At 43.4% G+C, this 27,961-nt stretch overlaps 1 protein-coding gene across 3 annotated transcripts; it reads left to right on the top strand.

The window, feature by feature from the left end:
- The first annotated feature begins 54 nt into the window (after positions 1 to 54).
- LOC8038097 (ATP-binding cassette sub-family B member 6) lies at positions 55 to 26,738 on the top strand. 3 transcript variants are annotated; one of them, XM_029966964.3, is made up of 21 exons: positions 55 to 185; positions 1,248 to 1,494; positions 2,238 to 2,521; positions 2,856 to 3,006; positions 3,737 to 3,920; positions 5,370 to 5,456; positions 6,434 to 6,536; positions 7,965 to 8,054; positions 8,154 to 8,275; positions 10,421 to 10,530; positions 11,170 to 11,235; positions 12,129 to 12,337; positions 14,569 to 14,632; positions 14,830 to 14,915; positions 15,026 to 15,083; positions 15,591 to 15,695; positions 16,528 to 16,601; positions 20,271 to 20,484; positions 22,338 to 22,432; positions 24,285 to 24,353; positions 25,747 to 26,738. In XM_029966964.3, exons 2-21 carry the CDS (start codon positions 1,288 to 1,290, stop codon positions 25,862 to 25,864), a joined length of 2,496 nt encoding a protein of 831 aa, XP_029822824.2. In that variant the 5' UTR covers positions 55 to 185; positions 1,248 to 1,287; the 3' UTR covers positions 25,865 to 26,738. The 3 variants fall into 3 exon arrangements, with proteins under 3 accessions (XP_029822824.2, XP_029822826.2, XP_029822825.2); XM_029966966.4 differs by lacking the exon at positions 55 to 185 and adding an exon at positions 704 to 723; XM_029966965.4 differs by lacking the exon at positions 55 to 185 and adding an exon at positions 1,114 to 1,170.
- The last annotated feature ends 1,223 nt before the right edge of the window (positions 26,739 to 27,961 follow it).

The raw sequence follows: 27,961 nt of genomic DNA, 5'->3' as shown, positions 1-27,961 counted from the left end.
GCGCCTTGGCTAGACTTTAGCCTTGGCTCGCACGCGGTGTCGCTGGTGTCGATCAGCTGTCTTCGTAAAATAACAATAGACACAACAAAACCCGTGCGGCGCCGGCAGCGCAGTTGTCTATTGAGAACTTAATACATTTTAGCCCACCAAGTGTCCACTGTGTTGACTGTGTCACCGATGCAGCGGTGAGTATTTGATATATTTTTATGTCGTGAGAGCATTGGTTTTGCGCGAACGTTTAGTGTTAAAGAGCACGCGTTAAAGTTGAGCTCGTGTCGTACCTCTACAAGCAGCAAAACAAACACATTCGTGATGGGCACTGCTGAGTTTTGTTTCGTCCGGAAAATAAAATTTTAACTTGCTAAGCTTCTTTACCTTGATTGTGCCACGGGGCTCTTTTCTATTTTCGTTCCCGCTGTTCAGATATAAAGGAAACGTTGTTCTTGGATAACTTCGATTGCGATCGAATACGAACTGGCACTTACGGCGTTTGCATAGTTGGTCATGTGCTCTTTCATAAACTGTACTCATCTACGCAGCCCGTTTCCGATTCAAGCACATATGCAGCTTTGATGTCCGCCCAGCCCTTGAAAACGTCTACGCGCGTGATCACTATTGAGAAGCAAAGCTTTGGCTAGAGTATGATATACGCGATCATTCCCTAGAAACTTGCTGATTGTCGTAATATTTATCACGCGCTCAAAGAAGTGCCATGTCTAAGAGGTAATCTAAAACTACTCACAGCTCTGCATAATTCTATCTGATGTGTATGATGTATTATTTCTAATAAAACAAAAAAAGAATACAAGGCTGAGGGACAGTATGTATGTTGACCTACAGCTTAGGAACAGTACTGTTGAAATTTGACAGTTTCATACTCATTATTGTACATTTTCATCATGATCATCCCAGAGCACTGATGAGAGTCACATTCACTGACTTTCTAGGCCGTCCTACCTGCAGAAAGTCAGCGATGGACAATGCGATTTGCTGTTGTTCACGTGAACAACAGCAAATCGCATTGTCCATCAAACCTAAATGGGTCGACAGCAGCGCCACCTTGCACTCCTGCTTTTGCTCTTACCGAGCAGGCATTGTGGCACTGCCGTCAATCTGCGGACGGTGATCTGCTTTCGGAGAATCACTTAACAACTCTCGCCCATTAGAAAAGTGAGTGATATATGTCACACGTCCCCTTGTAGCCCACCTGGTCGTGTTTCAGCTTGCGCATTGGTGAATGTTCACAGGGCACAGCATTTACCAAACGAAAAAACCTGATAAACTGGCATGATGCGGTACTGTCCACCCAACGTGTCCCTGGACGAAATCTGGACAGAGACAGGGCTGTCCCAATGTTTTCTGGACACCCTGGGGCCGCCTCTGCTCCTTGGCCTCATCGTTATTGGTGGAAGCATTCAGTTCTCAGTCTACCGCAAGTATGCCACTCCGCTCGACACCAGGTTATTACAGCGGGCTGGCTGGTACAAGTTTCATGTGAGTCTGCTTTTGTTTGAAGACTTCATTGGGGAAGAGGGCAGACATATGATTGACATTTACCAGCTACCATTTTATTTGTTCATCCCCACATTAGGGCACAAAGAACTGGCCATGCTAAAACTAGCCCGGAGATGTCAATAGTCAAAGGATTTTGCTTTTAAGTTCATTGTCACAGATGTAATACTCTGCTAGTTCATCTCTGACCGCATAAGTGCTTTACAAAAAAAATGAAAGATGTTTACGAATCTCTCTAATGCGAAACTAGAGCGCAGCTCTTGAGGAGGAGGGGAGGGTATGGCCCCTCCTTCTCTGTACCCTCTCCTCCTCCTCCTCCTCCTCCCTCCTCCTTCTCCTCCTTTCCTCCTGCTGCTGTATTTGTTCATGGGTGACGTGACACAAAGCCGTGACGTCATATTTTTTCACTAAATTTAGCGGGGAAACTGAATTGGTGTTAAGGTCACATGACATCAATTTCCTCGCTAAATTTAGCGGGGAAACATATCATAATGCAATGCACACGGTTACTTTGACGCCGGCACCACTGAACCCGGAAACGGGTGCCTAAAAGCTGTGCTCTAAAAGTAGTGGAATTATGGTAGGCTATGGCCAGATGGGTCAGTCTACCATGAGCCACACCATGGTAGGCATGGTCCATGGTAAAATGGAAGATAGTAGGCATTAACCCATCCGGCCCTAGTCTACCACAGGTCCACTCCAACCACCTTCCTTCCTCCCGCTAGGTATCCCTGATGATCCTTCTGGCAATATCTGCGCTAGCCCGCTTGGGTGCCCAGTGTGCCCTGGGCGAGCCCTTGGGGCACCAGCTGGTCTGGGCCCTGTGCCTGAGTCCCGCTTGGGTGTTCTCTGCACTGCTGACCCGCCTAGAGCGCCACTGGGCCCTGCCCAGCGTGCCCACTCATGGGCATGGTCTGCCCCTGCTGCTCTTTTGGGCTGCTAGCATGGTCCAGGAGGCACTAGCCTTCTTGGGCTTGCACAACCCCGACTGGTGGTTCCATCTCCACTCGTGAGTGTGGTCTACTGTTCATTCTTTTGGCTTACAATTTGCAGTGTCATCTGCTAGCAGTACCAAGAACACGGATAGTGTTACAGACGAAGACAGGTTGAAGAACTGAACAGGATGGGTGCTTCTGCTTGTCCTAGCTTGTCCACTATTTGTGTTGTTACTTTGTTTCAACTAACAAGGTGGCACATTTTGGAGGCAGTACCTGCTGCCTCCTGCTAGCAGGTAACAGGGAATTCATATTAATGCATGACTGCAGTTGGTGGTATTTAATATACTATGTCAGATGTGTGAAATAGTTTTTTTCACAGGCGCTGTTCTCTTTCTGTTGCTGCAGTAAGCGGGACATGGCAGAGATGGCCTTCTACGCGGCTCGCTTTGTGCTGTCCCTTCTGGTGTTTGCCATTGGGCTGAAGGGCCCCTCTGTGCCCAGCTCCAGGGACTACTTCCTCTACAGTAGAGGACATGTGCAGGCTGCTGAAAGCCAGGTGGGAGCGCAGCTTTGCCATTTGGCTCGTGTCTTTTGTCAACACATCCCTTTTATGTTGGAGGGCTTAGAGGAATACAAGAGGCACCCTCAACGAATTTGAGCTCTGCTTTATGTTACGGTCCTATCCTACTTAGCATCTGAGTGTAGAACTAAGGTACGCTGGCACTGGTGAAGAATTCGTCACCATACCGACACTAGTGTGCGGGTATGTTTAACGCCAGGTTTCGTCATATTAGCACGTTTCATGCTGATATAACAACTACTGCAGGGTTGACCTGAAAACATATATGTGGTCAGGCACAGACTACAAGATAGTCATGTGGTGCTAATTAATGCATGCAATACCTTCGGAACATTTAACTATCTAGAGATTACGGTACAGTCTCTTTCCATTGGATCCTTCTTGCACTCTTAAACGTCACACAGAAAGAGGCCTCGCCAATCTTACTACTACGTTCCACCCTACAATGGACTGCAGCAAAAGCTACAAGCCATCTCGGCCATTCCAGTGCTGCACGGGTGTCAGGTAACCATTGGGAGGGGTGCAGTACGTTTCAGCGCTGGTTTGGCTTGAACGGCTCGTTGCATCCGCTGCTGTCCTGCGTTGGGTGATATCGGATAGAACGCAGTTCTTGAACACAGTGTTAGGTAAGGCTACCTTACAGATCAAAACAGACAGAACAGAGCATTAAAGTAAAAGCCTATCCGTTCGTGATAACTGTTTCCAGCCACTGATGGAAGAAGGAGAGCATAGTACCTTCAAGGGCTTCACGGCCAAACTGCGGCTGCTGCTCCCCTTCCTATGGCCCAAGCACAGCCACCGGCTCCAGCTGGTGGTGCTTATGTGCCTCGTACTCCTTGTGAGCGGGCGTGCGGTCAACGTCTTCATCCCGCTCCTCAGCAAGAAAGTGGGTGCGTACGGACCTGTTATGTACATCTGCTGTGACCTTGTTGTTCAATACAGGTCACTTGTCCGAGTGGCAGCAGAATTGAAGTTCAGTTGAAGAGTGTGCACCCACCTCTAAAGTCTGTTGCAGGTTTAAAGTAGCTGGGTGATTCCCACCTGCGCTCGCCATGATTGGTAGTTTCCTTCTTTCCACCTTTCGTTCTGCTAAAATGGAAAGAGTGGAGGGCTTTGTGGAAGGAACTTGTCCTTTTCTTCACCTGCGAGAGACTACCGTTGCAGCTTTCACCGTTAAAACGAGCAGACATGGAGAGCTTGCGCCTTGGTCGAGGTTTATCATGAGTAGTTGCAAGTTATGCCAAGCTACAGATCCAACAAACAGGTTTTGCTGAAGCGTTTTTGTTTTTTTAGGGAGGGGGCAGATGTGATTATTATAGAGATGCATTTCACACCATTTAGAGGTAGCCTTAATGTGTTGTGTTCACATTAATAAAATTACTTTTACTTTGCCATAGTATAGTCATTTTCTAGGTCAAAAGGGAAGCTCTTCATCTTTATTTTTGAGTTGTATAAGCATCAGACACCCTGTGTTTTTCAGTTAAAACTGCTCTTGTATTTGTTGTGTAGTATAGACATTTGTCAAATCTTTTTTTGGTTTCAAAAATAAAAGTAGACATGTGCAAACATTCCAAATTTTAAAATATTGATGTAAATGTCAGTTTATTCCTTTTAATGTTGACATTTTGATATTTTCAAACTTTTTGGGACAGGCCATTGAGTGCACTTTCCCCACAGCACAGGTGTATTGCGGCAAGGTGACATTTACCATGACTGAAACTGTTTGGAAGTGGCCTTTATGATTTTGTTCTTCTCTTTCATATAAAAATATTTAAAATCCAGCAGCTAATATTATTTATGTGCAGTCCAGTGTTAAAGACTATTATGATGTAAAGTAAATTTGTTTCTGTTCCCAAATGATATTTTCTTGGTAGTTTTTACTTGCAAAAATTGTTCGGTTTAAAGTTTGAAAACTGCTGCATACAATTTGACATGATTCAGGTGGTGGGTGTATTTTAGTTGTATCCGATTTGATCCAAAGAATCACTCTTATTAATGTCGAGAGTTGGGCTAGTTGGTATTCGTTGATCATAATGTAAAAACAGCGCAAACAAGCACGGACGAAGGAGAAGAAACACGCAGATGGGACAAGCGCTGTCACTCTTGTGATAGGTGTATAAAAAAGTTACATTATGTACTACTATTTGCTCTGAGTGATGTCCATCCCGATTTATTTTTCAAACTGCGGTGAAAATATGATTTGACGATAAATTACAATGCAACATACACAAGTTGAGTGTTATGGATGATTACTTAATAGTCCTAGTAGTGTTTCGGTCCCCCATATTTTGCTCCTCCAAATGCTGCTTGCCTGATTGTCGCCCCACCCCGTCTTACAGTGGACAGCCTAAAAAACGAAAAGGCTCTGGTCTACCCTTGGCAAGACATCATGCTTTACGTGTTCCTTTGGTGTCTACAAGGTCAAGGTATTCAACATTCAAACATTTGTATTATCCCCTATAGCCTAGCATCTTTGTTAGAGTATTGCACAGTGCGGAGAACTCACTGCTCTGGTTGAATCAACGGAGTTTGAATCGCACGGTTTCGACTCTTGTTCTGTTCTGCACCCTGCACTTACCTCTTTAAAGGGGTACTCCGGCCGTTTTTTGAGCTACCTAAACAAATTGTATTTTCTGACTACCCGGACTTCAGTTGTCATGGTATGCTATTTATTTTCTCGAAATTCAAAATAGCAATTGAGAAAACCGTAAATGAAGATGATGTCGAAACCAGCATTCAAATTTTTGTGCGCTGTTCAGTGGTGCGACGTCGCACATGGTACAGACTTTGAGGTCATGTCTGTAGTCTTAAACAGAGTATGGGGAGTGTTTTTTGCGTGCTTCTCAGTAAATTAGTTGCCAAACATTCTTTTCCCACCATCAAACTTCTTGTAATCAGTTGGGAACATGGCTTACTGCCCACTTTGTACCGTTTCTGTCGTCACACTTCAATGTTGCCAGTAGGGGCTCCCGGTTTGAGAAACGCGATGAAAACGAAATTCGAAAATTCAATAACTTCGCGAATTTCTTTTCACACAATACTTGGGGAACTCGTAGGGCCGAGTCTATCGGTCTGTTCAGCCAATTTTGAGGCAAATCAGCGGCCATGAAAAAACCGCCGGTGTACCCCTTTAACAGATTGAATCTTTTATTATTGAATGCTGTATTTTGTTGTAGTCTTTCAATTCTTAGCTTTTGAATAGGCTCTTGCTATTGCACACAAGAGCCAACAGTGCTGCACAGTACTGCGTTACAATATTGCACAATGTAGTGCATGGTGAAAGCAACAAGAATGGTCTAATCCAGGGGATTTCTCACCCCACCTTGTGTCAGCTAGAATTAAAAGTGAGTGGCATTTGTCAGTGACGAGATGCCAAATGAGCTGAGGTGTTTTCGGTCCCAAGGTTCAAGCAGCCTGCTGTCCAATGTCCGTTCCTACTTCTGGATCTCTGTGCAGCAGTACACTGTGAAGGAGATTGAAGTGGAGCTCTACAGCCACTTGCATCAGTAAGTCTCGCTGGAACTGGAAAGTATGTCCTTGTGCACAGCCCTGGTTGCTGGGAGAAGAGGCATGACAGCAAAAAAGCTTTTCTTTAGTTTTTAGTGAGAGACAGCTTTCAGGAGTTATGTTCATCTCTATTTATTTATTAATTTAATATAGGGCTGTGTGAATATTCTAACTTCCAAATAGTAGTTTTGAATAATGCTCTACTCAATTTTGGCTTCAAGGTGAGCTGCGATATTCATATTTTAAGAAGTGTTGATCGCAGCGGGTTGGCCTTGGTGAGTGTGCTTCCTGCCGAGCACCAGTGCAATGCAGCGAAACAATACCCGCGGAGCTGGCACCAGAATTCTACGACCCTCGCCTCGCCTTTGTGCAGCTGCTTGCATTGGAGAAAACAAGACCTACAGAAATGGTGCACGATGCGCCTGTTGTATTTAAAAAGAAATGGAAGCTTCGGGAAATGTCGATATTTACTTTGCATTAGAAGTTTTAAAATTAAACTTACTATATGTTAGGCAGCGACATCCTGAGAAACTGTATTCATCATTTGTGTTTTTGGTTTTTTTTCTCTCAAATTCGTAATGGAAGAAAGGATAGTTAAACATGGCAAGAAGATTTATAAATTTTGTCGATTATAGTCCGTTGCAACTCAAGAGTGTAGGGCAAGGGTAAGGCTGGCCAGGGAGGAGGAAGCAGACAAAACGCTAAAGAGAGAAGGAGGTTTCCCCCTCTCTTCTCCAGCGTTCTGTCTGCTTCCGCGTCGCCGGCCCGTCTTAACCTCACCCTGCCTGCTTGAGTTGCAACGGACTATAGGTATAGCTGTGCATATCTGTAGGTTTAATTCTATGTCAAATCTGCCATTTATTTGCCACCCCAATGTAGGCATTAGACTTAGAATTAATTGAGCTTAGAAGTGGACAAGCAAAAGCTTGGGAACAACCTTCACAAGGGTATCTAGATTTTCATCTAAGCATGGTGCAACAGTAGTGAAAGGCTCAGAGAAAGGTGCCGCAGTTATTCAATATTCTATCAAAAAATATTCGGCCGAACCCCTATTCCTCTTCAAACTCAAAATCCACTGCTTGCACATGCCTCATTTATTTATTTGTTCGTATGTACTGCCAGCATTCAGTCGAACAGACAGACAGAATGACGTGAAACGATACAGGAGGAACAAAAATATAAGCACACAGCACAGCAAACATGACTGCTGAACAGTGAAGTGTTTCAGAAGGGCATGAGGACTAAAAGCAGATGCCATTTGTAAGATGACAACAGTTTCAGAAAGCTTGCACCAGCTAAGTTACCATACTCTATTTTGTTTTCTTTTTATAAAGCTGGGCGTTTTTCTGTTTTGCATGGAGACAGTCGGGATTTCCAGTGCATTCCAGGAGAAGAGTTTGCCTCGTTTACACTGAATTTTCATGCAGTCTTTCGATGAGGTGGCATCTGTCCCGCAAGACAGGGGAAGTCCTCAAGATTCTTGATCGAGGAACGACCAGCGTCACTTCTCTGCTCAGGTCGGTAGAAGGCCTTAGCGTACATGCCGACATTCTTTCTCCACGGATATGGACGCAAAGAATAGGATCTTGCCAATGCATTGTCCCCTTGCATTACAGCTACATCCTGTTCAACATCCTGCCAGCAATAGCTGACATTGTGGTGGCTGTTGTCTACTTCACCGTGTCTTTCAATGCATGGTTTGGCCTCATTGTGTTCGTCACTATGGTCTTGTACCTCAGTAAGTTCCCATTTGGTGGCAGTATGTTTCTACTTGAGCAATTCCTAGTTTCGACAAATTTTTAACATTACCTATGGCACCTGTGCAGACACACCTCAGATGCATGCGTGTTGCCATGGGCTACCTCAAGAGATATACTTCTTATGAATAGTAGCTATTTTTTTACTGAGTTTATTAAAAAAGATGCGAGGATGTGAACCCAAATGATTGGTTAAGTACCGTAATATCCCGTGTCACCGCCCACCCCCCTGCCACCCGAGGTTCATATAAAAAGTAGGTGGGCCATGTCTCGGAGGGTGAGCTCAAAAAGTTCAAAAAGCGGGGAAAAAATGCCCATTTTGTTTTGTGAGTATTTAGCGTGGTTGCAGAACTTTAAACGTTAAACATTAAACATTAAACTCAAAACTTGAATTAGTCTTATTGTTTTATGCAAAAAATGCTCATGAATGTTTTACTATCGTGAAGTCCGTTGCTTGCATACGCGTCATGAACACCACCGATCGGCATACAGTGCAAACGTTTGTTCCGTGGAAGCATGTTTGTAACACCACTATGTTCTCCTCATTAGTATAAAAGAAAAAAAGAAAACGGTTTACAAGAAAATAGAAAAACTAACCAGGCACAACGAGCGAGCGGACCAAAGAAGCAACAAAGAGCGATGCTGGGAAAGCCGGCAATCGCGTTGGCAAATACTTCGGTGTCGGGCCAAGCCGGGCGCCTTGTCAGTTGCAAGCTCTTGCGCAACTTTCTTGTTTGGTGCATGCATGTATGCATCCGTGCATGGCGGACTACCAGCGCAGGTTAAGGCGGCGTTGCTGCGTGGCTTGGACGGCACCGCAATCACAAAGTTCGAAATGGGACGCTCTACAAACGTCTGTGTGCGGCGTTCCAGCAAATTTTATTTGCCCGTTGACTTTGTCTTAAACATTGCAAAACAACCGTCGCGATGTGCTGGGAGAAGAAGCGGGTTCCCGGGGACCTTACTTTGGCAGAGACAGACTTTGACCTTACACTCCGCGGTTACATTCCAGGATATGGGGCATTCCTCGCAATCCCTGAATGGCTACTGCATTGTTATCATTCCAACTTCCTTTTTTTTTTTTTTTTTCGGGCCAATTTTTTTTAAAGCAAGACAAACTTCTATTTTGTTATCTACATTCTTTTGTTTTCGCACAGATACACTATGACTTCAAGTTCGCTTGTGGAGGAAATGCGTTAACAAAGAGAAATTTTTTTCTCTCCTTCGTCTTATTTTGTCACAGACGTCCTCCAACTTTAAGGTCCATGGCTGCATCATTCGGGTAGGATGAATGTTTGCGAATCGCGGAGTCAGCATTGGGGTATTTGAAGGGGTGGGCAATGAGTCTGTGTTTTATTGTAAATCGATATTGGCCCAAAAAGGGAGGTGGGCGATGACTCGGGGATGGGCAATGACTCGGGATATTACGGTAAATGCATAGTGCACACCCGTCTCTGTATGACAATAGCATTTTCTGAATAGAATGCCATATGTCGTGACTTATTTGTGTTATGTCTCTAAAACTGGGTTAGTTGCCAGTCAGCTGTTAACACGTACAGCACACATGTATTTGAATTTATGCTGATTTTTTAGAATTTGAAGCTACAAAACTAAGCCAGACAAGCACACTCACGAGAGAAACACCAATATATATGTTAAGGAAGGAGACAAAAGAAAAGCAGATGATCTTAAGTAGAGGTGCGCAGGTATATTCAAAACTTTTAATAACTTGAGAATTGTGTTTGCTATTCGATTTGCTACACACTTCTAATGCTCAGAGTACTTGAGACCTTGGAGTATTCGAAAAGTATGAGCACCCAACGTTTTCAGAATTGTCAGATTTCTTACATCAAGGTTCATTGCTTTGCACCGGTACACGTGCATCAGGCTTCACTGCTTTGCGCCAGCACGCTTTAAAACGGGTGACATGTCAGTCATATTTTGCTATGTATTTGTGTTCAATCTTCAGTCACAAGTTTCATATTCGCACACTTTATCATAAAGTTCAAATATTTGTTCATACCCATCCCTGCTCCCTTGTTGTGTCAGCTTCACTTTCTATCCCACTATAATCAGAGTTTGTTTAAGTTTTTGCCCTGATGAAGCCATTTTGCATCTGCTTCTAGCGTGCACCATTGCCCTGACCGAGTGGAGAACCAAGTTCAGGCGAGAGATGAACCTGCTTGACAACGCCGCTCAAGCGAGGGGGGTTGACGCCCTGCTTAATTTTGAGACGGTACTTCTATTTCCCCCAACTGTGGGCCATTCACAGGTTTCTCGAGAACTACAAATAATGCTCTAGTTTTGAGTCCTCGGTGGCATTTTAAGGCTGGAACAAGTTACTAACCTTTAGGCTGGTCTTACTTTTAATGCGAGAGCATTAACTGTTTCATGAAGCGAGCTGACGTCATCAGTTGGAAGCACGAAAACGGCAGATAGTTTCCGCGCGCCTTCTGTTTCATCAGCTGGTGCGTGTCGGCGGGGCCCCCATTGGCCGTTGCGCCATGGCCTCCGAGATCCCAAAGCGCGCGCGCGCTGGTATGCAGCAGACGAGCAGACGACAAAGGGAGTGGGCGGGCGGCTTGCATGCTTTCGCATTCTCAACTCATAAGAAATGCTTAGGTGTACCTTGAGCTTTTTTGGTGGACGATCATGTATTGTGTCAAATAAAATTTAAAAAAAAGAAGATTGCAGGGTTGGAAACAGAACAGAAGTTTCTGTGTATGACAGAACTACAACCTTTTTGTTAGTTTATGAATACCCATCCAGCAGAGACAATAACGGCATTTTGTGCCTATTTTTTAATTGTATCTTAGTCACGAAGCTAGGGCTTCAGACATACAAGTGTTTAGTGGAATGTGTTTCTATTTTTCAGGTGAAATACTACAATGCAGAAGACTATGAAATTGCTGGTTACAAGGAATGCATTGAGAAGTATCAGGTGAGGGCTTTGCACATACAAGCATAGCATTGTATTTCACTCATAAACTTGGCTTCTTAATAATTAAGAAAAGGTTCTGGTTCATTCAAAATTAATTTTGCAGAATGGATGCACTATGTGTATGAAACCTAAAAAGATTTTCAACATCCTTGCCTTTAGAGCAATCATTAACTACGTCAGTCTTATCTACCCGACCCTGACTGCTTCTTAGTTGACAGCTCCGGAAAGTATGTTGACGATATATTTAGGTATTTTTGTCAAAGTGTTTTGCACCATGCATGTACCAGGAGCTTACGCCTTCATTTTGTAAGCCTGCTGTGGCTTCCGTTAATCGTGAAAGAAGAAAAATGATCAAGATACCTGTGAAAATAAGCTCTTAGAAATGCAGACATGGAAGTCTCGTTTGCCACAGCCACAGATAAAAAGAAAATGGGAGGTGGAAACGGTGAACAAGGAAACTACTCTCAGGTCGACCTTCCTCAAACATCACAAGTTCACTTCAAGACGTAGAAAGCATCCATTTTTTGCCTTTGTTTATTATCAATCTGTATCAGCTTTTAAAGCATGGAACCTCCATCAGTCGGTTGGCATCAATCAGTTCCAAACTACGCTAATTTGAATTCGATATAGGTGTCTACCAATTCATACCAACCTGCAAGAGGGCTAATGGGGATGCCAAACACAGCAGTGTCGTTTCTGGCGACTGTAGACATCTTTCATTCACTGGACCAGTCGGAATTTGTAACTTTGCCCGGGTGCCCCAACATGCGAGAGGCAATATAAATGGTGATTAATGTGGGCCAATGTATGAAAGAAACCAAACTTCAGCGGTGAGAGTACCTGTGCATCACATTCAATCACCCGAGTGAAACTCAGTCGTATGAGCGACGCAGGTGGCAGAGTGGCGCACCAACGCGTCGCTGAGCCTGCTGAACAGCTGCCAGACGCTGGTGATTGCCCTGGGGGTGCTGGCGGGCACTCTGCTGTGTGCACACATGGTGGTGGATCAGTCGGCGGGGCTCGGGGTGGGAGACTATGTCCTCTTCCTCACCTACATCATGCAGTTGTACACGCCACTCAATTTCCTGGGCACATACTACAGGTACCTTCTTTGAACATTTTTAAAACTTGGACTTCGATATGGTTGTTACAATATTGGTGTCTTCATTCATTCCTTACCTTTGCGTATTTGTCTAAAATGTTCAAGCTTTCCACATTAGTGGCTGCAAGATTAAGGTTTTTAACCACCTGCTTTCGTCAACATGGAGTGTTATATGCTTGGCTTGAGCGTAGCGTTACTAAAGAGTGTCAAATCAAACTGTCAGACTTGTCGCACTTCCTAGATTTAGCGAGTCTAACTTATTAATTACTACTATGTAATAATGTAGCTTTGCAGCAGTATGCCCTAGAATGATAATTATAATCTCCATTAAAAAGTATTTCTTCACAGTTTTAGTACATTAAACATTTTTGTTCAAGAGTAAACTCTATTCGGTCAAGAACACCATAGAAGTCCAGCTTTCACGTGGGAGAGGCTATGCACATGGCCAAGAATCAAAAGCCCGTCCTGCTTGAACAGAAAACTGACTAAAGCCAACATTTGTTTATAGAAAGTCGCATGGGTTTGTCTGCTTTGTACTTCGACGATGCTTGTCCCGCCCATAATTGCCAATGCTGGTTCGTGTGTTGCAAGCATATCCAATTCCTCACTCGTTTCACAATCAATGTCCACACGCCGACAACAAAACGACATTTGAAGAAAGCGTTTTAAGGGGGAAGACTACCTGGGAATGTCAACCTTTGAACTGCTCCCTCAATCGGCATGATATTTGCAGGTGGTGTTTGTAGCCATGTAGAAGGAGGGCATGCAAAGTTTCAGCCTTGTGAACCAATTTTATGAGGTTCACAAGGCTGAAACTCCCCGAACATGGAATCTGCTCAATGAATCTATTGTTGAGAAATGGTGTTGATAACCACAAATTTTTCTGGTGGAATGCATACTGAAATACCTGTTGCCAGTTGCTATGATAGAAACTTAAGAAAATATGCACTTCTCAAGTAAAAAAGAATTTAGGAAAAAAAATTTTTTTTCACATTTACCAAGTTTTGCAAATTACAAATTTTCATAATAAAGGAACATGAAAATGCAAAATCTAAGTTCATAGTAACCGGCTCCAAAAAATTTCGGCATAAAAATCGGAAATATTTCAAGTCTCTCGATAGTTTCATATTGAAACGATAGTTTTATTAAAGCGGAATTTGACGCCAGAAAGCAGAACTGAGAAAAACACGTTCAAATTGCCCGAACCTCTACCTTTTCTTTAGGATCGGTGGACCGAAAATAATTTATAGAAAATAACTATGCTGTGTAAACAAATGAAACTTTCTGTGAATACTCTCCAGATGTTGGATGTAAATATGGCATTTTTCAAAATTACCTTTTTTGCAGAAATGTTTTTTTTTTCTGGGTAGTATGCCCTTTTAAATTCGGCCTCACTCAGCAAAGCCATGCAGGAGATCAGCTCTTGGTGCCTTTTAGTTTCAACCACCACCAGTAAAATTGAATGTAGTGATGTTGAAACTTCGAATAGGTTTTTTTCATTTTCACTTTTTTTGCAGCAACTTTCGTTTTTGGAAATATTATTTCGATGAATGAATTACAGAATTTATTTTTCGCTTTGGATATTTCTGAACTGAAATTTAATGAGGAATGCGACTAGAGATTTATTTTTCTATTTAAATGAAGTTCTTATTGCCAAAAAGTAGGGTTTTGATGAGGAAAAAATGTCCTATTATGTGGAATGCTTTTGAAATTTACATTTTGCATAGAAAAAAATGCAGATTTCAGAGTAAAAAATAGGTAGCCGCACCCCCCCCCCCCCCCCCCCCCATATCTTCAGTTAAGGCCGAAGCTTAGAAATGCTTAATATTTTGGAGCAATTTTATATGATAGATTTTCTTGCCAAGTGAGGCAATTTACATCAGTAGCTGTCTACCTCCCCCCGTATCTTATCATTAAATCGTCCCATCGAGGTGAAACATCATACAGTGCATTTAGGCAAAGAGATGAATAGACCCTCCAAATTTCATCAATATGGAGCAACTGGCTTAAAAGTCAACACTTGAAGGTGATGTCACCCTCTAAAATGTATCACCCTTTATACATATATATCATAGACAATACCTTATTATGGATTAAGCTGACATGGGCATGAGTTGTTTGAGCACATTCAAATCATACATGCTATGCAACATACATGTGAATTGAGAGATGTTTCTCAATTGCTAAGAACACATATTTTGTTGTTTCACAAAGATTGACCCCTTTTCCAGGATGATTCAGCGATCCTTCATAGACATGGAAAACATGTTTGATCTGCTCAATGCCAAGGCAGAGGTAAGGTTTTCCATTTATACGTGGGTTTTATCGTTCTTCCCACTTGTACTTTTCGTTCACATTTTGTGCATGCCCATGCAGATCACCTAATATTGAGGATCAGTGAATGGATGTATTTTATTTAGCAATATTTGCCATTTTATAATGAAGCACATTTGAAACTTGGAAACTATACCCTTCACTTTTTTCGGTCACAGGTGATAGATGCAGTCAATGCTCCCAACCTGAAGCTTACCAAGGGAGATATTCGGTTCAACAATGTCTGCTTTTCTTATAATCCCGAGTAAGTCTGTACTCCCATCTTGTCTCTCGAGCCGTTCTCTCTCAACTCGCCAATGCCAGTGCCTCTGGGGTATGAGCGCCCGTGACTCGTCTTCGCTCTTGTTTCTCCAGGCGTCCCATCCTCAAGAATGTCTCTTTCACCGTGCCTGCCGGTCACACGATTGCACTCGTGAGTGCTGAAACATCGCCCTTGCTGTCGTTCCATGGGAGCATTTTTAATGCAAACTGTCGTAAACTGATTGAACGTCAGGTGTATTTGGTGCAGCTTGGACGTTTCTCAGTTTAACCGGGTGAAACAACACTGGGCCTTTCCTGGAACTCCCACCGTTTCTTAAACTCTATCAGTTTCCTGCAACATGGTTATTCTTGAATCGCAAATTCTTGGCAAAGGATTGAATACCATTTGCTGTATTTTGGTCAGGAGAGGTGCATTCTTCATTCGACCATACAACAAGCTATTTTTGGCCAGCTTTTATGCGACATACCAACAATTGAAAGAATGTGCAACTACGAAATTATGAGATTGCCAAAGCTTGTGGCTGTTCAGCCAAAGTATGTTGCTGGGGGTATACTCGTTTCTCTTTAAACCAAAGAGCTATTTTGGTGAGCCCACTTTGCCAGTAACTTTTATAATGTTATGGCCAAACTTTTTTCTGATTGCATTCTTTTGGCACAGGTGGGCCCCTCTGGTGCCGGCAAGAGTACCATCATCCGTCTTTTGTTCCGCCTGTACGACATCCAGAGCGGAAGCATCACCATCGATGGTCAGGAAGTCAGTCAGGTGAACCAGTTGCTTTCAATGTGACAACAGGCACTTATTAGAAATAGCAAGCTTTTTTTAATAAGCAGCGTTTAACCTAACATATTCATTCCATTCAAAAATTCCTATGTTTTACTTGTTCGAACAGAAAGGGTACCTGCGAGTTATATTTAGCACATTGGAAAGAAAATATGACTCGGTAGGACTCCCGTAAAGGTGCAAAAACAGTGGGCTGTAGCATGCGCTCAGGGCCATTGAAACTAGCATTTAGAATGTGCTGGTCACCTTCTTTTTGTTTTATTACCATGGATGGATGGATGGATGGATGGATGGCAATGGCTATACCCCTTGTAACGGGCGGCAGCTTGCGCCACCTAGCCTAACATTTCATCATCCTTTTCTTTTTTTTTTTGTTACATTTGTATAATGTTTGTTATAACACAACCCCCCCCCCCCCCCCCACCTTTTTAAAGTCATTCCATTGCTTATTTTTATCTGTATTGTTTTTTACCCCTCCCTAGCTCTTTTCCACCAATCTTCCCATCTCCTCTTAGTTACCGCAATTACCTATCCATTCGTCCATCCATGTCTGTAAATTCCAGTGCCCCCTCCAAATCCGTAGTCATCCCCCCCAAGAGGGTGGGACAAAGCCCCGTGCTCCTTAAAATTATATGTGTTCTATAGTTTCCCTTTCGTGGCTGCATATGTTGCATCGAGTGTCAATTTCCTGGAATTTAGCCCCATTCTCTTTGGTTTTACTTGGTTACCAGCTGTAATGTCTTCTTGTCTTTTAGCTTATTATCATCAAGACAGTTGGCCTTACCAATTGGCTTTTTGTAAATTTTGGTTTCAGGTGAAGCAGAAGTCTTTGCGGCAGGTCATAGGCGTAGTGCCCCAGGACACGGTGCTCTTCAACAACGATATTAGGTATGGCCTGTTTTGGCGGTTCATCATTTGGCATTCAAAGTCTGTCCGCTCAAATAAATGTCTTTTACTTATCGAAATTATGTTGACAGACATGCAAATTCACATCGATTTATTCTTAAAGGCAAACTGAAGAGGTTGTCAAAAAAAAATAAAGAAAACGAGTTAGACGTGAATTGTAGCATGTATTTGTCTTGTGATTTTTTGAATATCGGAAGCATTTGACCTGAATGTATCGATAGACGCTAGAAAAACCAAAAAAATCAACTGCTGGGTGCAACATCATACCCAGAGGTTTCACTTGCCCTGGGCATGTCGTTTGCAAGGGAATGCGTGCAACGTTCTTGACTGGTCAGGCAAGGCTTGCAAAAGGTGCAGAAATGTCGAGGTCTCTACAATACGTCGCGATTCCCTCCTCCCACCAAATGCACTGGCTGATTGATTGAAAACTTTTATTGTGGCTTCAACGTTATTCTTCAGCGCTATTCTTAAAAAGCTGATGCGTCGACTTGGCACATGTATCTGAAATAGTTTTGATATTTGCAATCTTTGAGGTCAAATAGAGACAATTTAAGCGTCTTTCCTTAAATACAGACCTGCTTCTGTTTTTTTTTAATGTCACTACTGTAGTCACCAACAAGGTTAAAATGGCAGGGAAGGGCTTTAGTTGTCCCGCCTCCAGTGCCAGCTTCTCACCTTCAACAATGCTTCAACATCTTTTGCACCTCGAGCATGCACGCACATCCAAAGCACGACGGAAGGCACGAAGCACGATCTGGAGCCTGGACATTCGAAATACACACCCTGCCGCTCCCACTCTGTCAGCGACTATGCATGCTATTACTGCCTCGCGCTTTTAAATGAACAGAGCAGTGAGTTAGAATGGAACTGTGCCGGCATCCTTTTTTACGACGGAAATTCAACTGCTGGAGAGCAATTGTAGCAAATCTTGCTGTCATGTGATATCCTAAAAACAATTTGAATGTAACTTTCTTACATTTCGGTAACTGTAACTTCACCTACCTAGATACATTTGTAAAAACATAAGTATAGTAGACTCATTATTTCTAGGAAGCCACAAATTTTGTTTGAATTATCAGAAATTCGTTGAAATATGATGCAAGATAAAATTATGATTTTTTATATGGATGACTAACTATACAAAGCAGATGTTTGATGATTTCCTCTGCACAAGCCTCCTAATCATCAGCAGGTATGCCACACATGAAACATTGGGTAAATGTATGAGATAAGCTTATTCGTCTCTCAAACATGTTGTCTATGGACTGTTTAAACGACCCATGACACCTCAAAACAAGATTAAGTTTGTTCGTCCAGCAAAAAAGTTTTCTGTTACGGAATATTAGCCCTGTTGAGCACGCTTTTTACCGAGCGCCAGTGCACTGCAGAGTTGCAACACCTGCGGAAGCGAGCTCCAGGGGTGTTGCTTCTCTGCAGTGCGCCGGTGCTCAGTAAGAAGCATGCTCAACGAGTCCGCAAGAACAAGAAGTATGAATTGCACAAAAACGTTGTTCGAGTTAAGCGGCTTGTAAATACATTAAAACATAGCGGGACAACCCGAATGTTTTTATATGTTTTAATTAGCCAGAAGTATAAAATATCCGAGCTTGTATTATTGCAAGCCTACTGTATTCATAACTTATAAGTAGGGTGTATACTTTCCGGTGTTTATTTATGACGAAAATTGGCGGATATTTATCGGTGTTTATTTATTTCACCAATACCGGTGCTTTTCGGTGAACTCTCTCGTGCAAACGCTAAAACGGTGATTATCGGGGGTAAAAATTGCGAATGTAAACTACCGCTGAAGTCGAAAAACAGTCCAAATTTTATTTACATCTTTTACACAACCTCTTTCATACTTGATTATTGTAGTATATGCATGCATACATTCCTAGGCTCGTGTCTGTCACTGACGCCCGCTCCTTCCAGTTGACGACGCAGAGTTTCAATAATGCCCGCTCAACATTTGTGCTGGACACGAGAGGTCCCAAAACGTCTCTTGAGGCTTGGGACAGTACTGGCCAGCTGTGACTGGCCTCTCGGGCCATTGATAGTGATCTTCTAGCTCGGCCGGCCAGGAGGACCGCTGACCTTGGAGAACAGTGGAACAAAGCTACTGTCCTCCAAGGGTCCAAGACCAAGTAGGTCACAAAAGACATAAAGCAAAAGCAAAGTGCATGATTCCGGTTAAGATAATGTGCTTTACGGAAGTTTGCGTAAAATCTTTTCTGTGAAAAAAAACAACAACAACAAAAGCACATTGCTAGAAAAACAATATTTATAAACCGGTGCTTTTTTGTTTTGAACAATTTCTATTTCCGTCACCGGCGAGTATTTATTCGTGTTTTTTCGGTTAAAACTGGAAAGTATGCAAAACTTTTAAAAAAACAACAAAAAAAAACCCGCTTGCTTGAAAATATAAAAAGAACCGGTGTTTTTCGGTTTTCACCGATTTTGTATTTTCGAGACCGGCGGATGTTTATCGGTGTTTTTCGGTTAATAAAACCAGAAAGTAAACAGTAACTTATAAGTTATTTGCATTTCAGCTCATAGAACTGTGACTTATTTTGTTTTAGAACGCAGCTCTTCGGCGCCTGTTTCCGGCTTGAGTGGCGTCGCCGTCAACGTAACCGCGCGCGTTGCGTTATGAAAATAATGTAAGCGGGCGTAACCGCGCGTTCCATTATAGGAAAATTTCCCCGCTACATTTAGCGAGAAAATTTTCGCAAAGTTTCCCTGCTAAATTTAGCGGCAATATTTTCCCGCTAACTTTAGCGGAAAATTTCTCCGCTGAAACTCGCGGAAAAATTTTCCGCTAAATTTTGCGATCAAATTTCCCCGCTAAATTTAGCTGAAAAATTCCCCCTTAAATTGAGCGGAAAATTTAGCGAAAATTTCCTGCTAAATGGGAGGGAAGCAGAAAAGGAGGGGGTGAGGGGAGTAGGAGCACACCCTCCCCTCCTCCTCAAGAGCTGCGCTCTAATTCGGCATTGCGGAGAATTGTAAACGTCTTTCCTTTTTTAAAGTAACGTTTTCAAGCTCTGCCAGATAGTAAGTAGTGTGCGGCTTATAGGTAGCCAGCCTATATACCAGGGGTGGCCAGGCTGACCCGGCCTAAGAGCCGCAAACAAAACCACGAAACTTCCAAGAGCCACGGGTGGGGGGGCAAACTTTTGTTCAGATCAATAAACAAAGCTCGAACTACTTTCAATGTAGCAGTAGCACAAGACTACCAAACCGCAACCTGCCTTTCGATTTAAAACAAGTTCCATTGTGTGACCAGGAGGGAGGCAGATGAGTGGGTTGGGGGGGGGGGGGGCTGTAGGGAAAGGGTGCCGCGAGCCGCACTTTAACGTGTGAAGAGCCGCAGCTTGGCCACCCCTGCTATATACAAGAGCTTCTCGCGCAGAAGCACAGACTCGGTGAAGGCAAGAAGCACCAGCATATTTCACTGTAGCACAAATGTTTCAAGTTTACTCGTACCGCCCTACCCACAATAGTGTGCAGCTTACATGTTCTCGCAGCACGTCGAATTTACAGCAGCTTCTCAGAAACAAGCGCCGCCTCAGATGAGGACGAGAGGTGTAGGCAGATCTTACTGTAGCACAATCAAAGAAACGTCTAAAAAATGTTGCACCCACGACGCAGGTATAACATTCGGTATGGTCGGGTGGAGGCAAGCGATCTGGAGGTGGAAGATGCCGCAAGGGCAGCGGAGCTTCACCAGCAGATTTTGGCATTCCCCAAGGGCTACGCAACCGTGGTTGGGGAGAGGGGACTCAAGCTCTCTGGGGGCGAGAAGCAGAGGGTGGCCATCGCTCGATCCCTCCTCAAGGGACCCTCCATCATGCTGCTGGACGAGGTATGTTTCTGGATGGATTCAAGTAGTCTTGTGCGAATAGTGCATTTTGAGTTCGAAGCGAATATTGGTTTTGGCCGAATATTTTCGAATCGAATATCGAATAGTTTTTCCACGCCTTTCACTACCAAACATAATGCTTAGACAAAACCCCAGCGAAACTTCTGAAGGTTGTTCCACCTGTTCATTTATAAGCCAAGTTTAATCTATCTATATTTATGAACTGTGACCTCAGAAGGTCTGATGTCTTGGGATGGTAAGTAAACAACAAATTTGTAATAAAATGAATCCAATGGAAATGGCCAAATATACCCAATTTAGTGAATTTACAAATCTTCAATATTCTTTCTTTAATTTCGAGTTAAAAAAGAATGACTCGCGCATGATGAATGCAGGTTGTAAGGGCACCTCTGCCCAACATATACTCTTGCAAAACAGTCAGTTTAATTTTAAAACTTTTTTTACTACAATGTAGATACTGTAAAACCCTTAATGTTTGTGAGCCCTTAATTTTCGCAAATTGAAAAATTTTCGAAACTTAAAGGCACGAGAAAAATTCTGTCTTAAATAATTTCACTGTAGGTCCCTGGAAATCGCGATATTTAGTGGCCGCGATATGTCCTGTGACCGATTCGCGAAAAATAGGGGCCCCGAAAATAAAGGGTTTTACAGTATACACATTCACAAAGTTTCCATTTATTTTCATATACAGCCGGCACGCGTGCACCATCTCGCTTTGAACGTATGTTTTGCGTCCAAGCACGCAACTGCGATATTCATACTTTTCCAAGTGTTTGTCGCGGCGGGTTACTTTGTTGAGTGCGCTTCTTACCGAGCACCGATGTAATGTGGAGAAGCAACACCCGCGGAGCTTGCTTCCGCGGGTATTGCTTCTCCGCAGTGCACCAGTGCTCGGTAAGAAGCGCACTCAACGGGACTAACCCACCGCAATCAACACTTTGAAAAACGCGAATAGTGAAGTTCTTCTCGAAGCGAATATCGAATAGTGTATTATTCAGAACTACTATTCGAAATTTCGAATATTCGCACAACCCTAGATCCAAGCACATGGCTGAAGCCTGTAAATTGGGTGGCGGCTTGTGCCACTTGGCCAGTGTTTTTCATATCAACAAATATCAACAGTCCAGTCTTCTACTTGTTCTTTATCTTTCATGCAAACTGTTTTTTTGTTTTCTTTTGTTTAACCAACTAGGCTATCCACTTGTATTATTCTTAGTGTAGTCTGCACTTACAGAGGAGCCCCCATGTGATATCTGTGCACATATAGTAGGTAAATTATACCAACATTGTAAGGTCAACTTTTAGTATGCTGCAACGTTGATACCGCGTTGATAAGCTGCTGATATGGCTGTGGAGATGTAGGAAGGTCACTCTTTTATAGTGTAGACTACTTTAAAATTTCATGGGAGGGCTGCGATGTTCGCAATGTGGTGCCAGTCTACTGTTGATTTTGGAATCCGGACATCTGCTTGTACATCACTACCGTGAAATGTATAAAACGAGAATGGTTTAAAAATGCCTCTATTTGTGAATAATAACTGTGTGGTTAAAGGTTGGTTATAAGAAACTATCAATATGTTGCTCGTCATAATTCATTAGTGGCACATGCGTCCGCCCACTTCTTTGGTTGGCGTACAAAGCGCCGGCCAAAGTAACATTGTTGTTCTACAATTTTGACATACCTAACCCCCATCTGAGATACCTGAAAGTGATCCTATTTTTAGTTTTAACTATACGCGCAAGTAATTGTGTTTGCTGCAAGGACCACTTCAGTGTTACTCGTACGCACCACAATATTTCAGAGTATAAAGGCTTTCGGTTTTCTTTGTCTCCAGGCTACCTCGTCTCTGGACACTCAAACCGAGCGCAACATTCAGGCATCGCTAGACATGATCTGCAGGAACAGGACCACGCTCATTGTGGCACACAGGTGAGCATTTTAACATTTCTGGAGTACAGGAAAGTGTTTTATGATGATTTTGGACAAAGCTTAAGATAATTTTCAACAGTGATTTTTAGCAATAAAATGCCTGAAATGTCCATGCTCTGAAGCTTCTTTAGTGGCCCTAGAGGGAAATAAGGTGCAAAGTCACTGCTAGAAAATGGGACAGTTGCAGATCTGGCAGCTAGGAGAGTGTTCACAATGACGGCACCACCACAAGCGGTCGCGCTACAATTTGAGCAACACCGGGTGAATGCCATAAGTAAACTCGCAGCACTGCAGGGAAAGAATGGGGCACTGGTGAGAAACTTATTTGATGGTTCTAGAATTGTCTTAGTTGCGATGCTTTGTTTTCGAGAATTGGCTAGCTGTGATCATCTAATTGGCTAGCTGTGTGAAAATCCTCTTTTTGTTTAGTATTTCTTAGTATTGTTTTTTTATTACAAATTTCCTTCTCCCTCTCAGTGATGCCCCCAAACTTAGTGACATTGGTTCCTTATGATCAAGGTTTTAAGAAACTACTATATTATTGACGCATGTAGGGCCGAGAGGGAATGCTACTACTCCATACTTCTAGGAGATTTGTGTTTACTCTTAATCCAAATGTTTGACGCTTGAACAATCTAGGCCGAAAATTTAAAGGGATGCTGAACCGAAATCTGGATTCCACAAAGCACGGCGGCAAAAGCGTGCAGCGGGATGCTAGAAACATCAAAAAATCACTCCTACAACGATATATTGAACGGATGACCGTATTTTTCAAGGAGAGGAGGCACATTTGACAGATAGGTTGACGTCATGTTTCTCCGAGAAGGGGAGGGAACGGCCTCGCGTCTTCTCCACCTCGCTGCCTTGAGGGGGCAAAACGAAGAGAGGAGAAAACGAGATATCTTGACGTCACGCACCTCGTCGGCCCCGTTCAGTTTCAACCTTTGTTTTTGAAAAATACGGCCGTCGATTTGAGATATCGCCTTACGAGTAGTGTTGTGGGGACTGTAGCGTCCCGCCTACAGCTCCTGCATTGCTTTCTGAAATCCAAATTTCGGTTCACCATCCCTTTAAGATACTGCGTGCGGTAGATAAGGAACCCAGCGTGGCTTTGCCGAGTCACTCTTGCACCAGCCAGCTGTCACGCCGACACCTTGACGCTTGCTGCTGCTGCCTTTGGTGCTCGCTGCTGCTTTCTCTATGCTCATTCTTTCTTCTGTTTGCGGTGGAAGTTTCCTGTTTAAACCTTTGTTTTCAGTTTTACGCTTGTCAGTATGTTTCCATCTGCGACAATATCTGTTGAAGAACCATAAAGAACCTAAAAATCGGTGGTATGCTTCAGAACAGATGCATACAACTAAGAATGTTAAAGCTGAAGGCACCAGCCAGCACAAAGCACCTATATATTATACTGTCAAGCAAATTGGAAAATGCTTTGTTTAGGCCTTGCCCAAGGGCACAGCTTAAATAATAATGTATGTATGTTTAGACAGCCGGAAGTCAGTCAGCCTCAATACGCATCTGGTGTCTTAGCTGTAAATGAGAAATTTAGCCAGTGCAGTACAACAGCTAGCCTGGAGTCTTTAACGTGCACCACGCAGTAGCGCTACACGACTGCACACCGGTATGATGCTCATCCAGATCGAAATGGGCAGGGGTGGAAATTGAATCATTGAACCCAGAATCCGTGGGTTCTGCAGCGTGAGGTTTCGCTTTACGTGCTCCGAGCTGGTGTGCGCCAGCCCACTCGGCCACCGATCCCAGAGCAAACTTTACCAGAAGTGTGGCCATTGCAATAAAATTTTTGTGGGAAAAAGACAGGGTTGTAAAGGCTGCATTCCTCTCTTGGCAGGCTGTCAACTGTGATTCACGCCGACCAGATACTCGTGCTGCAAGACGGAGAGATTGTTGAAATTGGGAGGTAAGCCACTGCCAGAGCCCTAGAGAATGACGGTGCTTGTGAATGCTTGGCCCTCAAGTGCCAGATGTGCTGAGATTACGAGGATACAATGCTCGGTGTCCCAGCACAAAAGATACCTTTTGCGCTAGGCATGTGCGTAAAATTTGAGTTTGAAGCAAAGAGCTATTTGGGTTGAACATTTTCAAATCAAAAATCATATTTACGCTGCGGCTTTCTCCAAGCCTTTCACTACTGTCGTACCAAGACTACGCGAAAATCCAGCTGAATTTATTTGAAAGTTTTTATTTGTCTACAGCTGAGCTTAGTTAATTTTAATCCAGCTATAGTATATTGATAGTGATTTTATACAGTTCTAGGCCCACATAGAACTGGCAAGTATACAATGGATTTGACATGAAATTAAACTTAGAGTGATGCCCAGCTATGTATACCTAATTCAAGGTATTTATAAATCCTCCTGCCATGCCCAAATACTCATCCTTCAATCTCAATTACAAAAAAAAAAACAAAAAAAAACAGTGGGTCTAATGATACACATTGTCCCAGGACATTGCTGCAAGACATAATAGTCATAGTTTAATTTTGGAAATTTTACTGCAAGGTAGATATCAACATCCATCAAGTCCAAGTTTTAAATGCACCACACGCGAGCCTGCACCAGTAATACTCTTTCCCTGTGCACTTAGCTGCACTGCGGCAAAGCGATATTTGCGGGATCACGGTGTCCGTTCTGCGGGTATCGCTCATCCACGATGCACTGGAACTCAGTGAGAAGCACACTCAAAGGGGCCTAGCTATTCGTCACGACTGTGACTTTGCCAACAGTTCAAAGTGTATGAATAAGTTCATCGCAAAGTGGACATCAAATAATCATCGGTTCCCTAACTTTTGCCTGTCATGGACCCTCTGACCCACAGGCCCCCCAATGCACTTTGCATCAGAAGTTTTGTGCAATGCTGGCATAAGAGGACTTTTCTTGTTTCTTTTAGAGCTTTTCTTTTTTTTTTTTTTAACTTAACGTGGACCCCCATGAATGCTCCGAGGACCCCTGGGGTTCCACGAACCTCAGTTTGAGAACTGCTGAAATAATGTATTATTCAGTACTACGTATTTCAATATTTGCAGAGCCCTATTTTGTTAGTCCAAATATTATCTCTGCCTCATTATCTGCTAGATACTTCCATGAATCTCACCAATTTGCTCTCTACACAATCTCTTTTTAAGTGGTTAGTGGGCATTCATTACTAAGTGGCTGACCTATCTTGGAGTTAAAATGGCAGTGCTTTAACACAGGAAACAGAGCTGAAGACATCGTTCCTGTAGGCTAGGTGGCACAAGCTACAGCCCTACACAAAGAGTATAGCCAATACCACCCATCCCTCCACACTTGCAGTCACGAAGAGCTTCTGGAGTATGGCGGCCTCTACGCCTCCATGTGGCAGCAGCAGCAACAAAGGGCGGACGCCCAGCCGGGAAGCGAAGCGTCCGACGAGGGCTATCCAGAGCCTTAGAAAGAGCCACGTGTGCCTGCTTCGTGTGAATGTCGCTCTTCTGCGGAAGCGAACACTCATGCCAAAGCCACTCATCGTTCACTTTTTCTGTTTGCCTTCCATGCACGAGTGCTTTTGGTTGGGGTGACTAGCAGTGCAGCATTGTCCTTGCAACTCTCGACTTGGCTGCAACGGTGTACCGCTCTGTTTGGGGCATGTTCTTGCGACATCAGTGTCAGCGTAACATGGTTCTTCACTCCAGCAATGTGCCCGTGCTGCATTTCACGAAACTCAAATTCTGCAGGTAGAGTTGGCAGTGCAACATGGCCTGCTGCAGTGCTGGAACAATATGGCACCATCTCTTTTGCGGCAGTATTGTTTTTCGCTGCAACAGTGTGCTAATGCGATGTTCCGCCACCAGTGGGGCAAGTTTTTGTACCCAACACCTTGCAGCAATGTTGGCGGTGCAGCGTTAGGCGTTTGCGGTGTACTACACGTCATTCATTGTTTGTTGCGTCATCTGAATGAAATCTTCATCGAGCTTCGACAGAAATTCCAGAGAATTCCAAGCACCGAGACACTGATACTATCCAGGGCCTCATAATTGAGCTGTCTAAGTCATGTTGTAGTGGATTGAGAATGCTTTTGTGTGTGTGATGAGTAGGCTGAAAGTGCCTGCTAAATGTGATGCTTAGGAGGCTATTTTCCTGGGCATTTTAGTTATTTTTAAAAGTGATCGCACTCTTGAATAGTGTGGGTTTACCACAAGTTGGGCAGTGGACTTATTCTGAAGAAAAAGTGCAGTACACTAGCATGTTTCTTGTACAGATATTGACGTACCGTTTACCAGTTGAATAATAAAAACTGCATTAGAAAGCAATTCCCAAGTGTGAAAGTGATTTCAACTGCTGTTGCCACGAAAGGGTGTTACGAGCGCATCCCTTTTACCACATATGGCGGAGGGGAGAGTGCAGGAGTGGAAGAAGACAAGTGTGTGCTTCGGAGAAAACTGGATGGGGCAGAATAGCAGTGTCGGCACTTTATTTGAGACATGCTAAACAACTATGTTTACTCCGTCGAGGCGCAGATGCACCCCAAGTTCATCTATAACATTACTAGAATGCAACACAAAATGCATTGTGTTACCACTGCTACCATTGTGTTACCAGCAATGAGAGCTATTGAAACAGCAGCTCAATACTACACGAAAAACAAAGTAAAACGCACTTCCTTCAATAGAAAATCATATAGTATCGCAGACTTCATAAAGGTGGACCAAGCTCCACAATTCCTGGTAGCTGAATATTTTTCTTTTAAATTGCCAATTTTTGAGAATGTGCCAATATCCTGTTTCAGCACATAAAAGCTGTAACAGTTCGACCAGTTACAGTAGACTCGTTCATTCAAACTCCAGGTAACCACAAATTTTGTTTGAATTATCAGAGATCCATTAATATGATGCAAGATAAAATTAGGATTTGCCATACCAATGGCTACACACACAAAGCAAATATCTGATGATTTCCTCTGCTTAGAACTGATCATAAGCAGGTATGCACACGTGAAACATTTGTGAAGTGTATGATGTAAGTTTATCTTTCAAAAATGTTGTTTATCGTGGACTCTTTAGACAGCACATGACAACTCAAAACAAAAATTAAGTTTGTTCATCAGTCCAAGAAGTTGTCTAATGTGAACTATTAAGGCTGAACCGCATGTAAGCGATCTTGCGAGCGACGAAACGAGCGGTGGCGCAAGCGACGAGCGACTGAGATTTCTCACTGCCGCTGGTCGCGTCGCACGGTTTTTGGATTTCTAGAAAACATTGCTCATTGCCTTGGTCGCTTGCTCCTGTCCCTTTCATGCAGTTTGCCTCGTCGCACAACTGACCGAGCGACAGGGAAGCGGGTCGCCGTCGCTTGTCTCATTCACCAAATTGCTTACATGCGGTTTATACTACACGGGTGATGAAAACGGTCACAGAGCAGCAGCTTTCATAGCAACCCGAGTGGATGCTGAGATGCCGAGACGTGGACCTATGCCATGCCGCCACGTCACAGCGTCCGCGCAAGTTCCTATGGAAATTTCCACGTGGTGCCCGTTTTCATAACTCGTGTG

Source organism: Ixodes scapularis, unplaced genomic scaffold (assembly GCF_016920785.2).
Source record: "Ixodes scapularis isolate PalLabHiFi unplaced genomic scaffold, ASM1692078v2 PGA_scaffold5__190_contigs__length_132052651, whole genome shotgun sequence".
NCBI lineage: Eukaryota > Metazoa > Arthropoda > Arachnida > Ixodida > Ixodidae > Ixodes > Ixodes scapularis.
The sequence above is the reverse complement of the archived record's forward strand: the minus strand, read 5'-3'. Positions and strand labels throughout refer to the sequence as shown.

What these genes read in the sequence shown, in the direction of transcription:
- LOC8038097 (XM_029966964.3), top strand. Translation starts at nt 1,288, where the DNA reads ATGATGCGGTACTGTCCACCCAACGTGTCCCTGGACGAAATCTGGACA. An exon ending in GCTCCTCAGCAAGAAAGTGG is followed by an intron (nt 3,921 to 5,369) that starts GTGCGTACGGAC and finishes CCCGTCTTACAG; the next exon opens with TGGACAGCCTAAAAAACGAA. An exon ending in TTCCTGGGCACATACTACAG is followed by an intron (nt 12,338 to 14,568) that starts GTACCTTCTTTG and finishes CCCCTTTTCCAG; the next exon opens with GATGATTCAGCGATCCTTCA.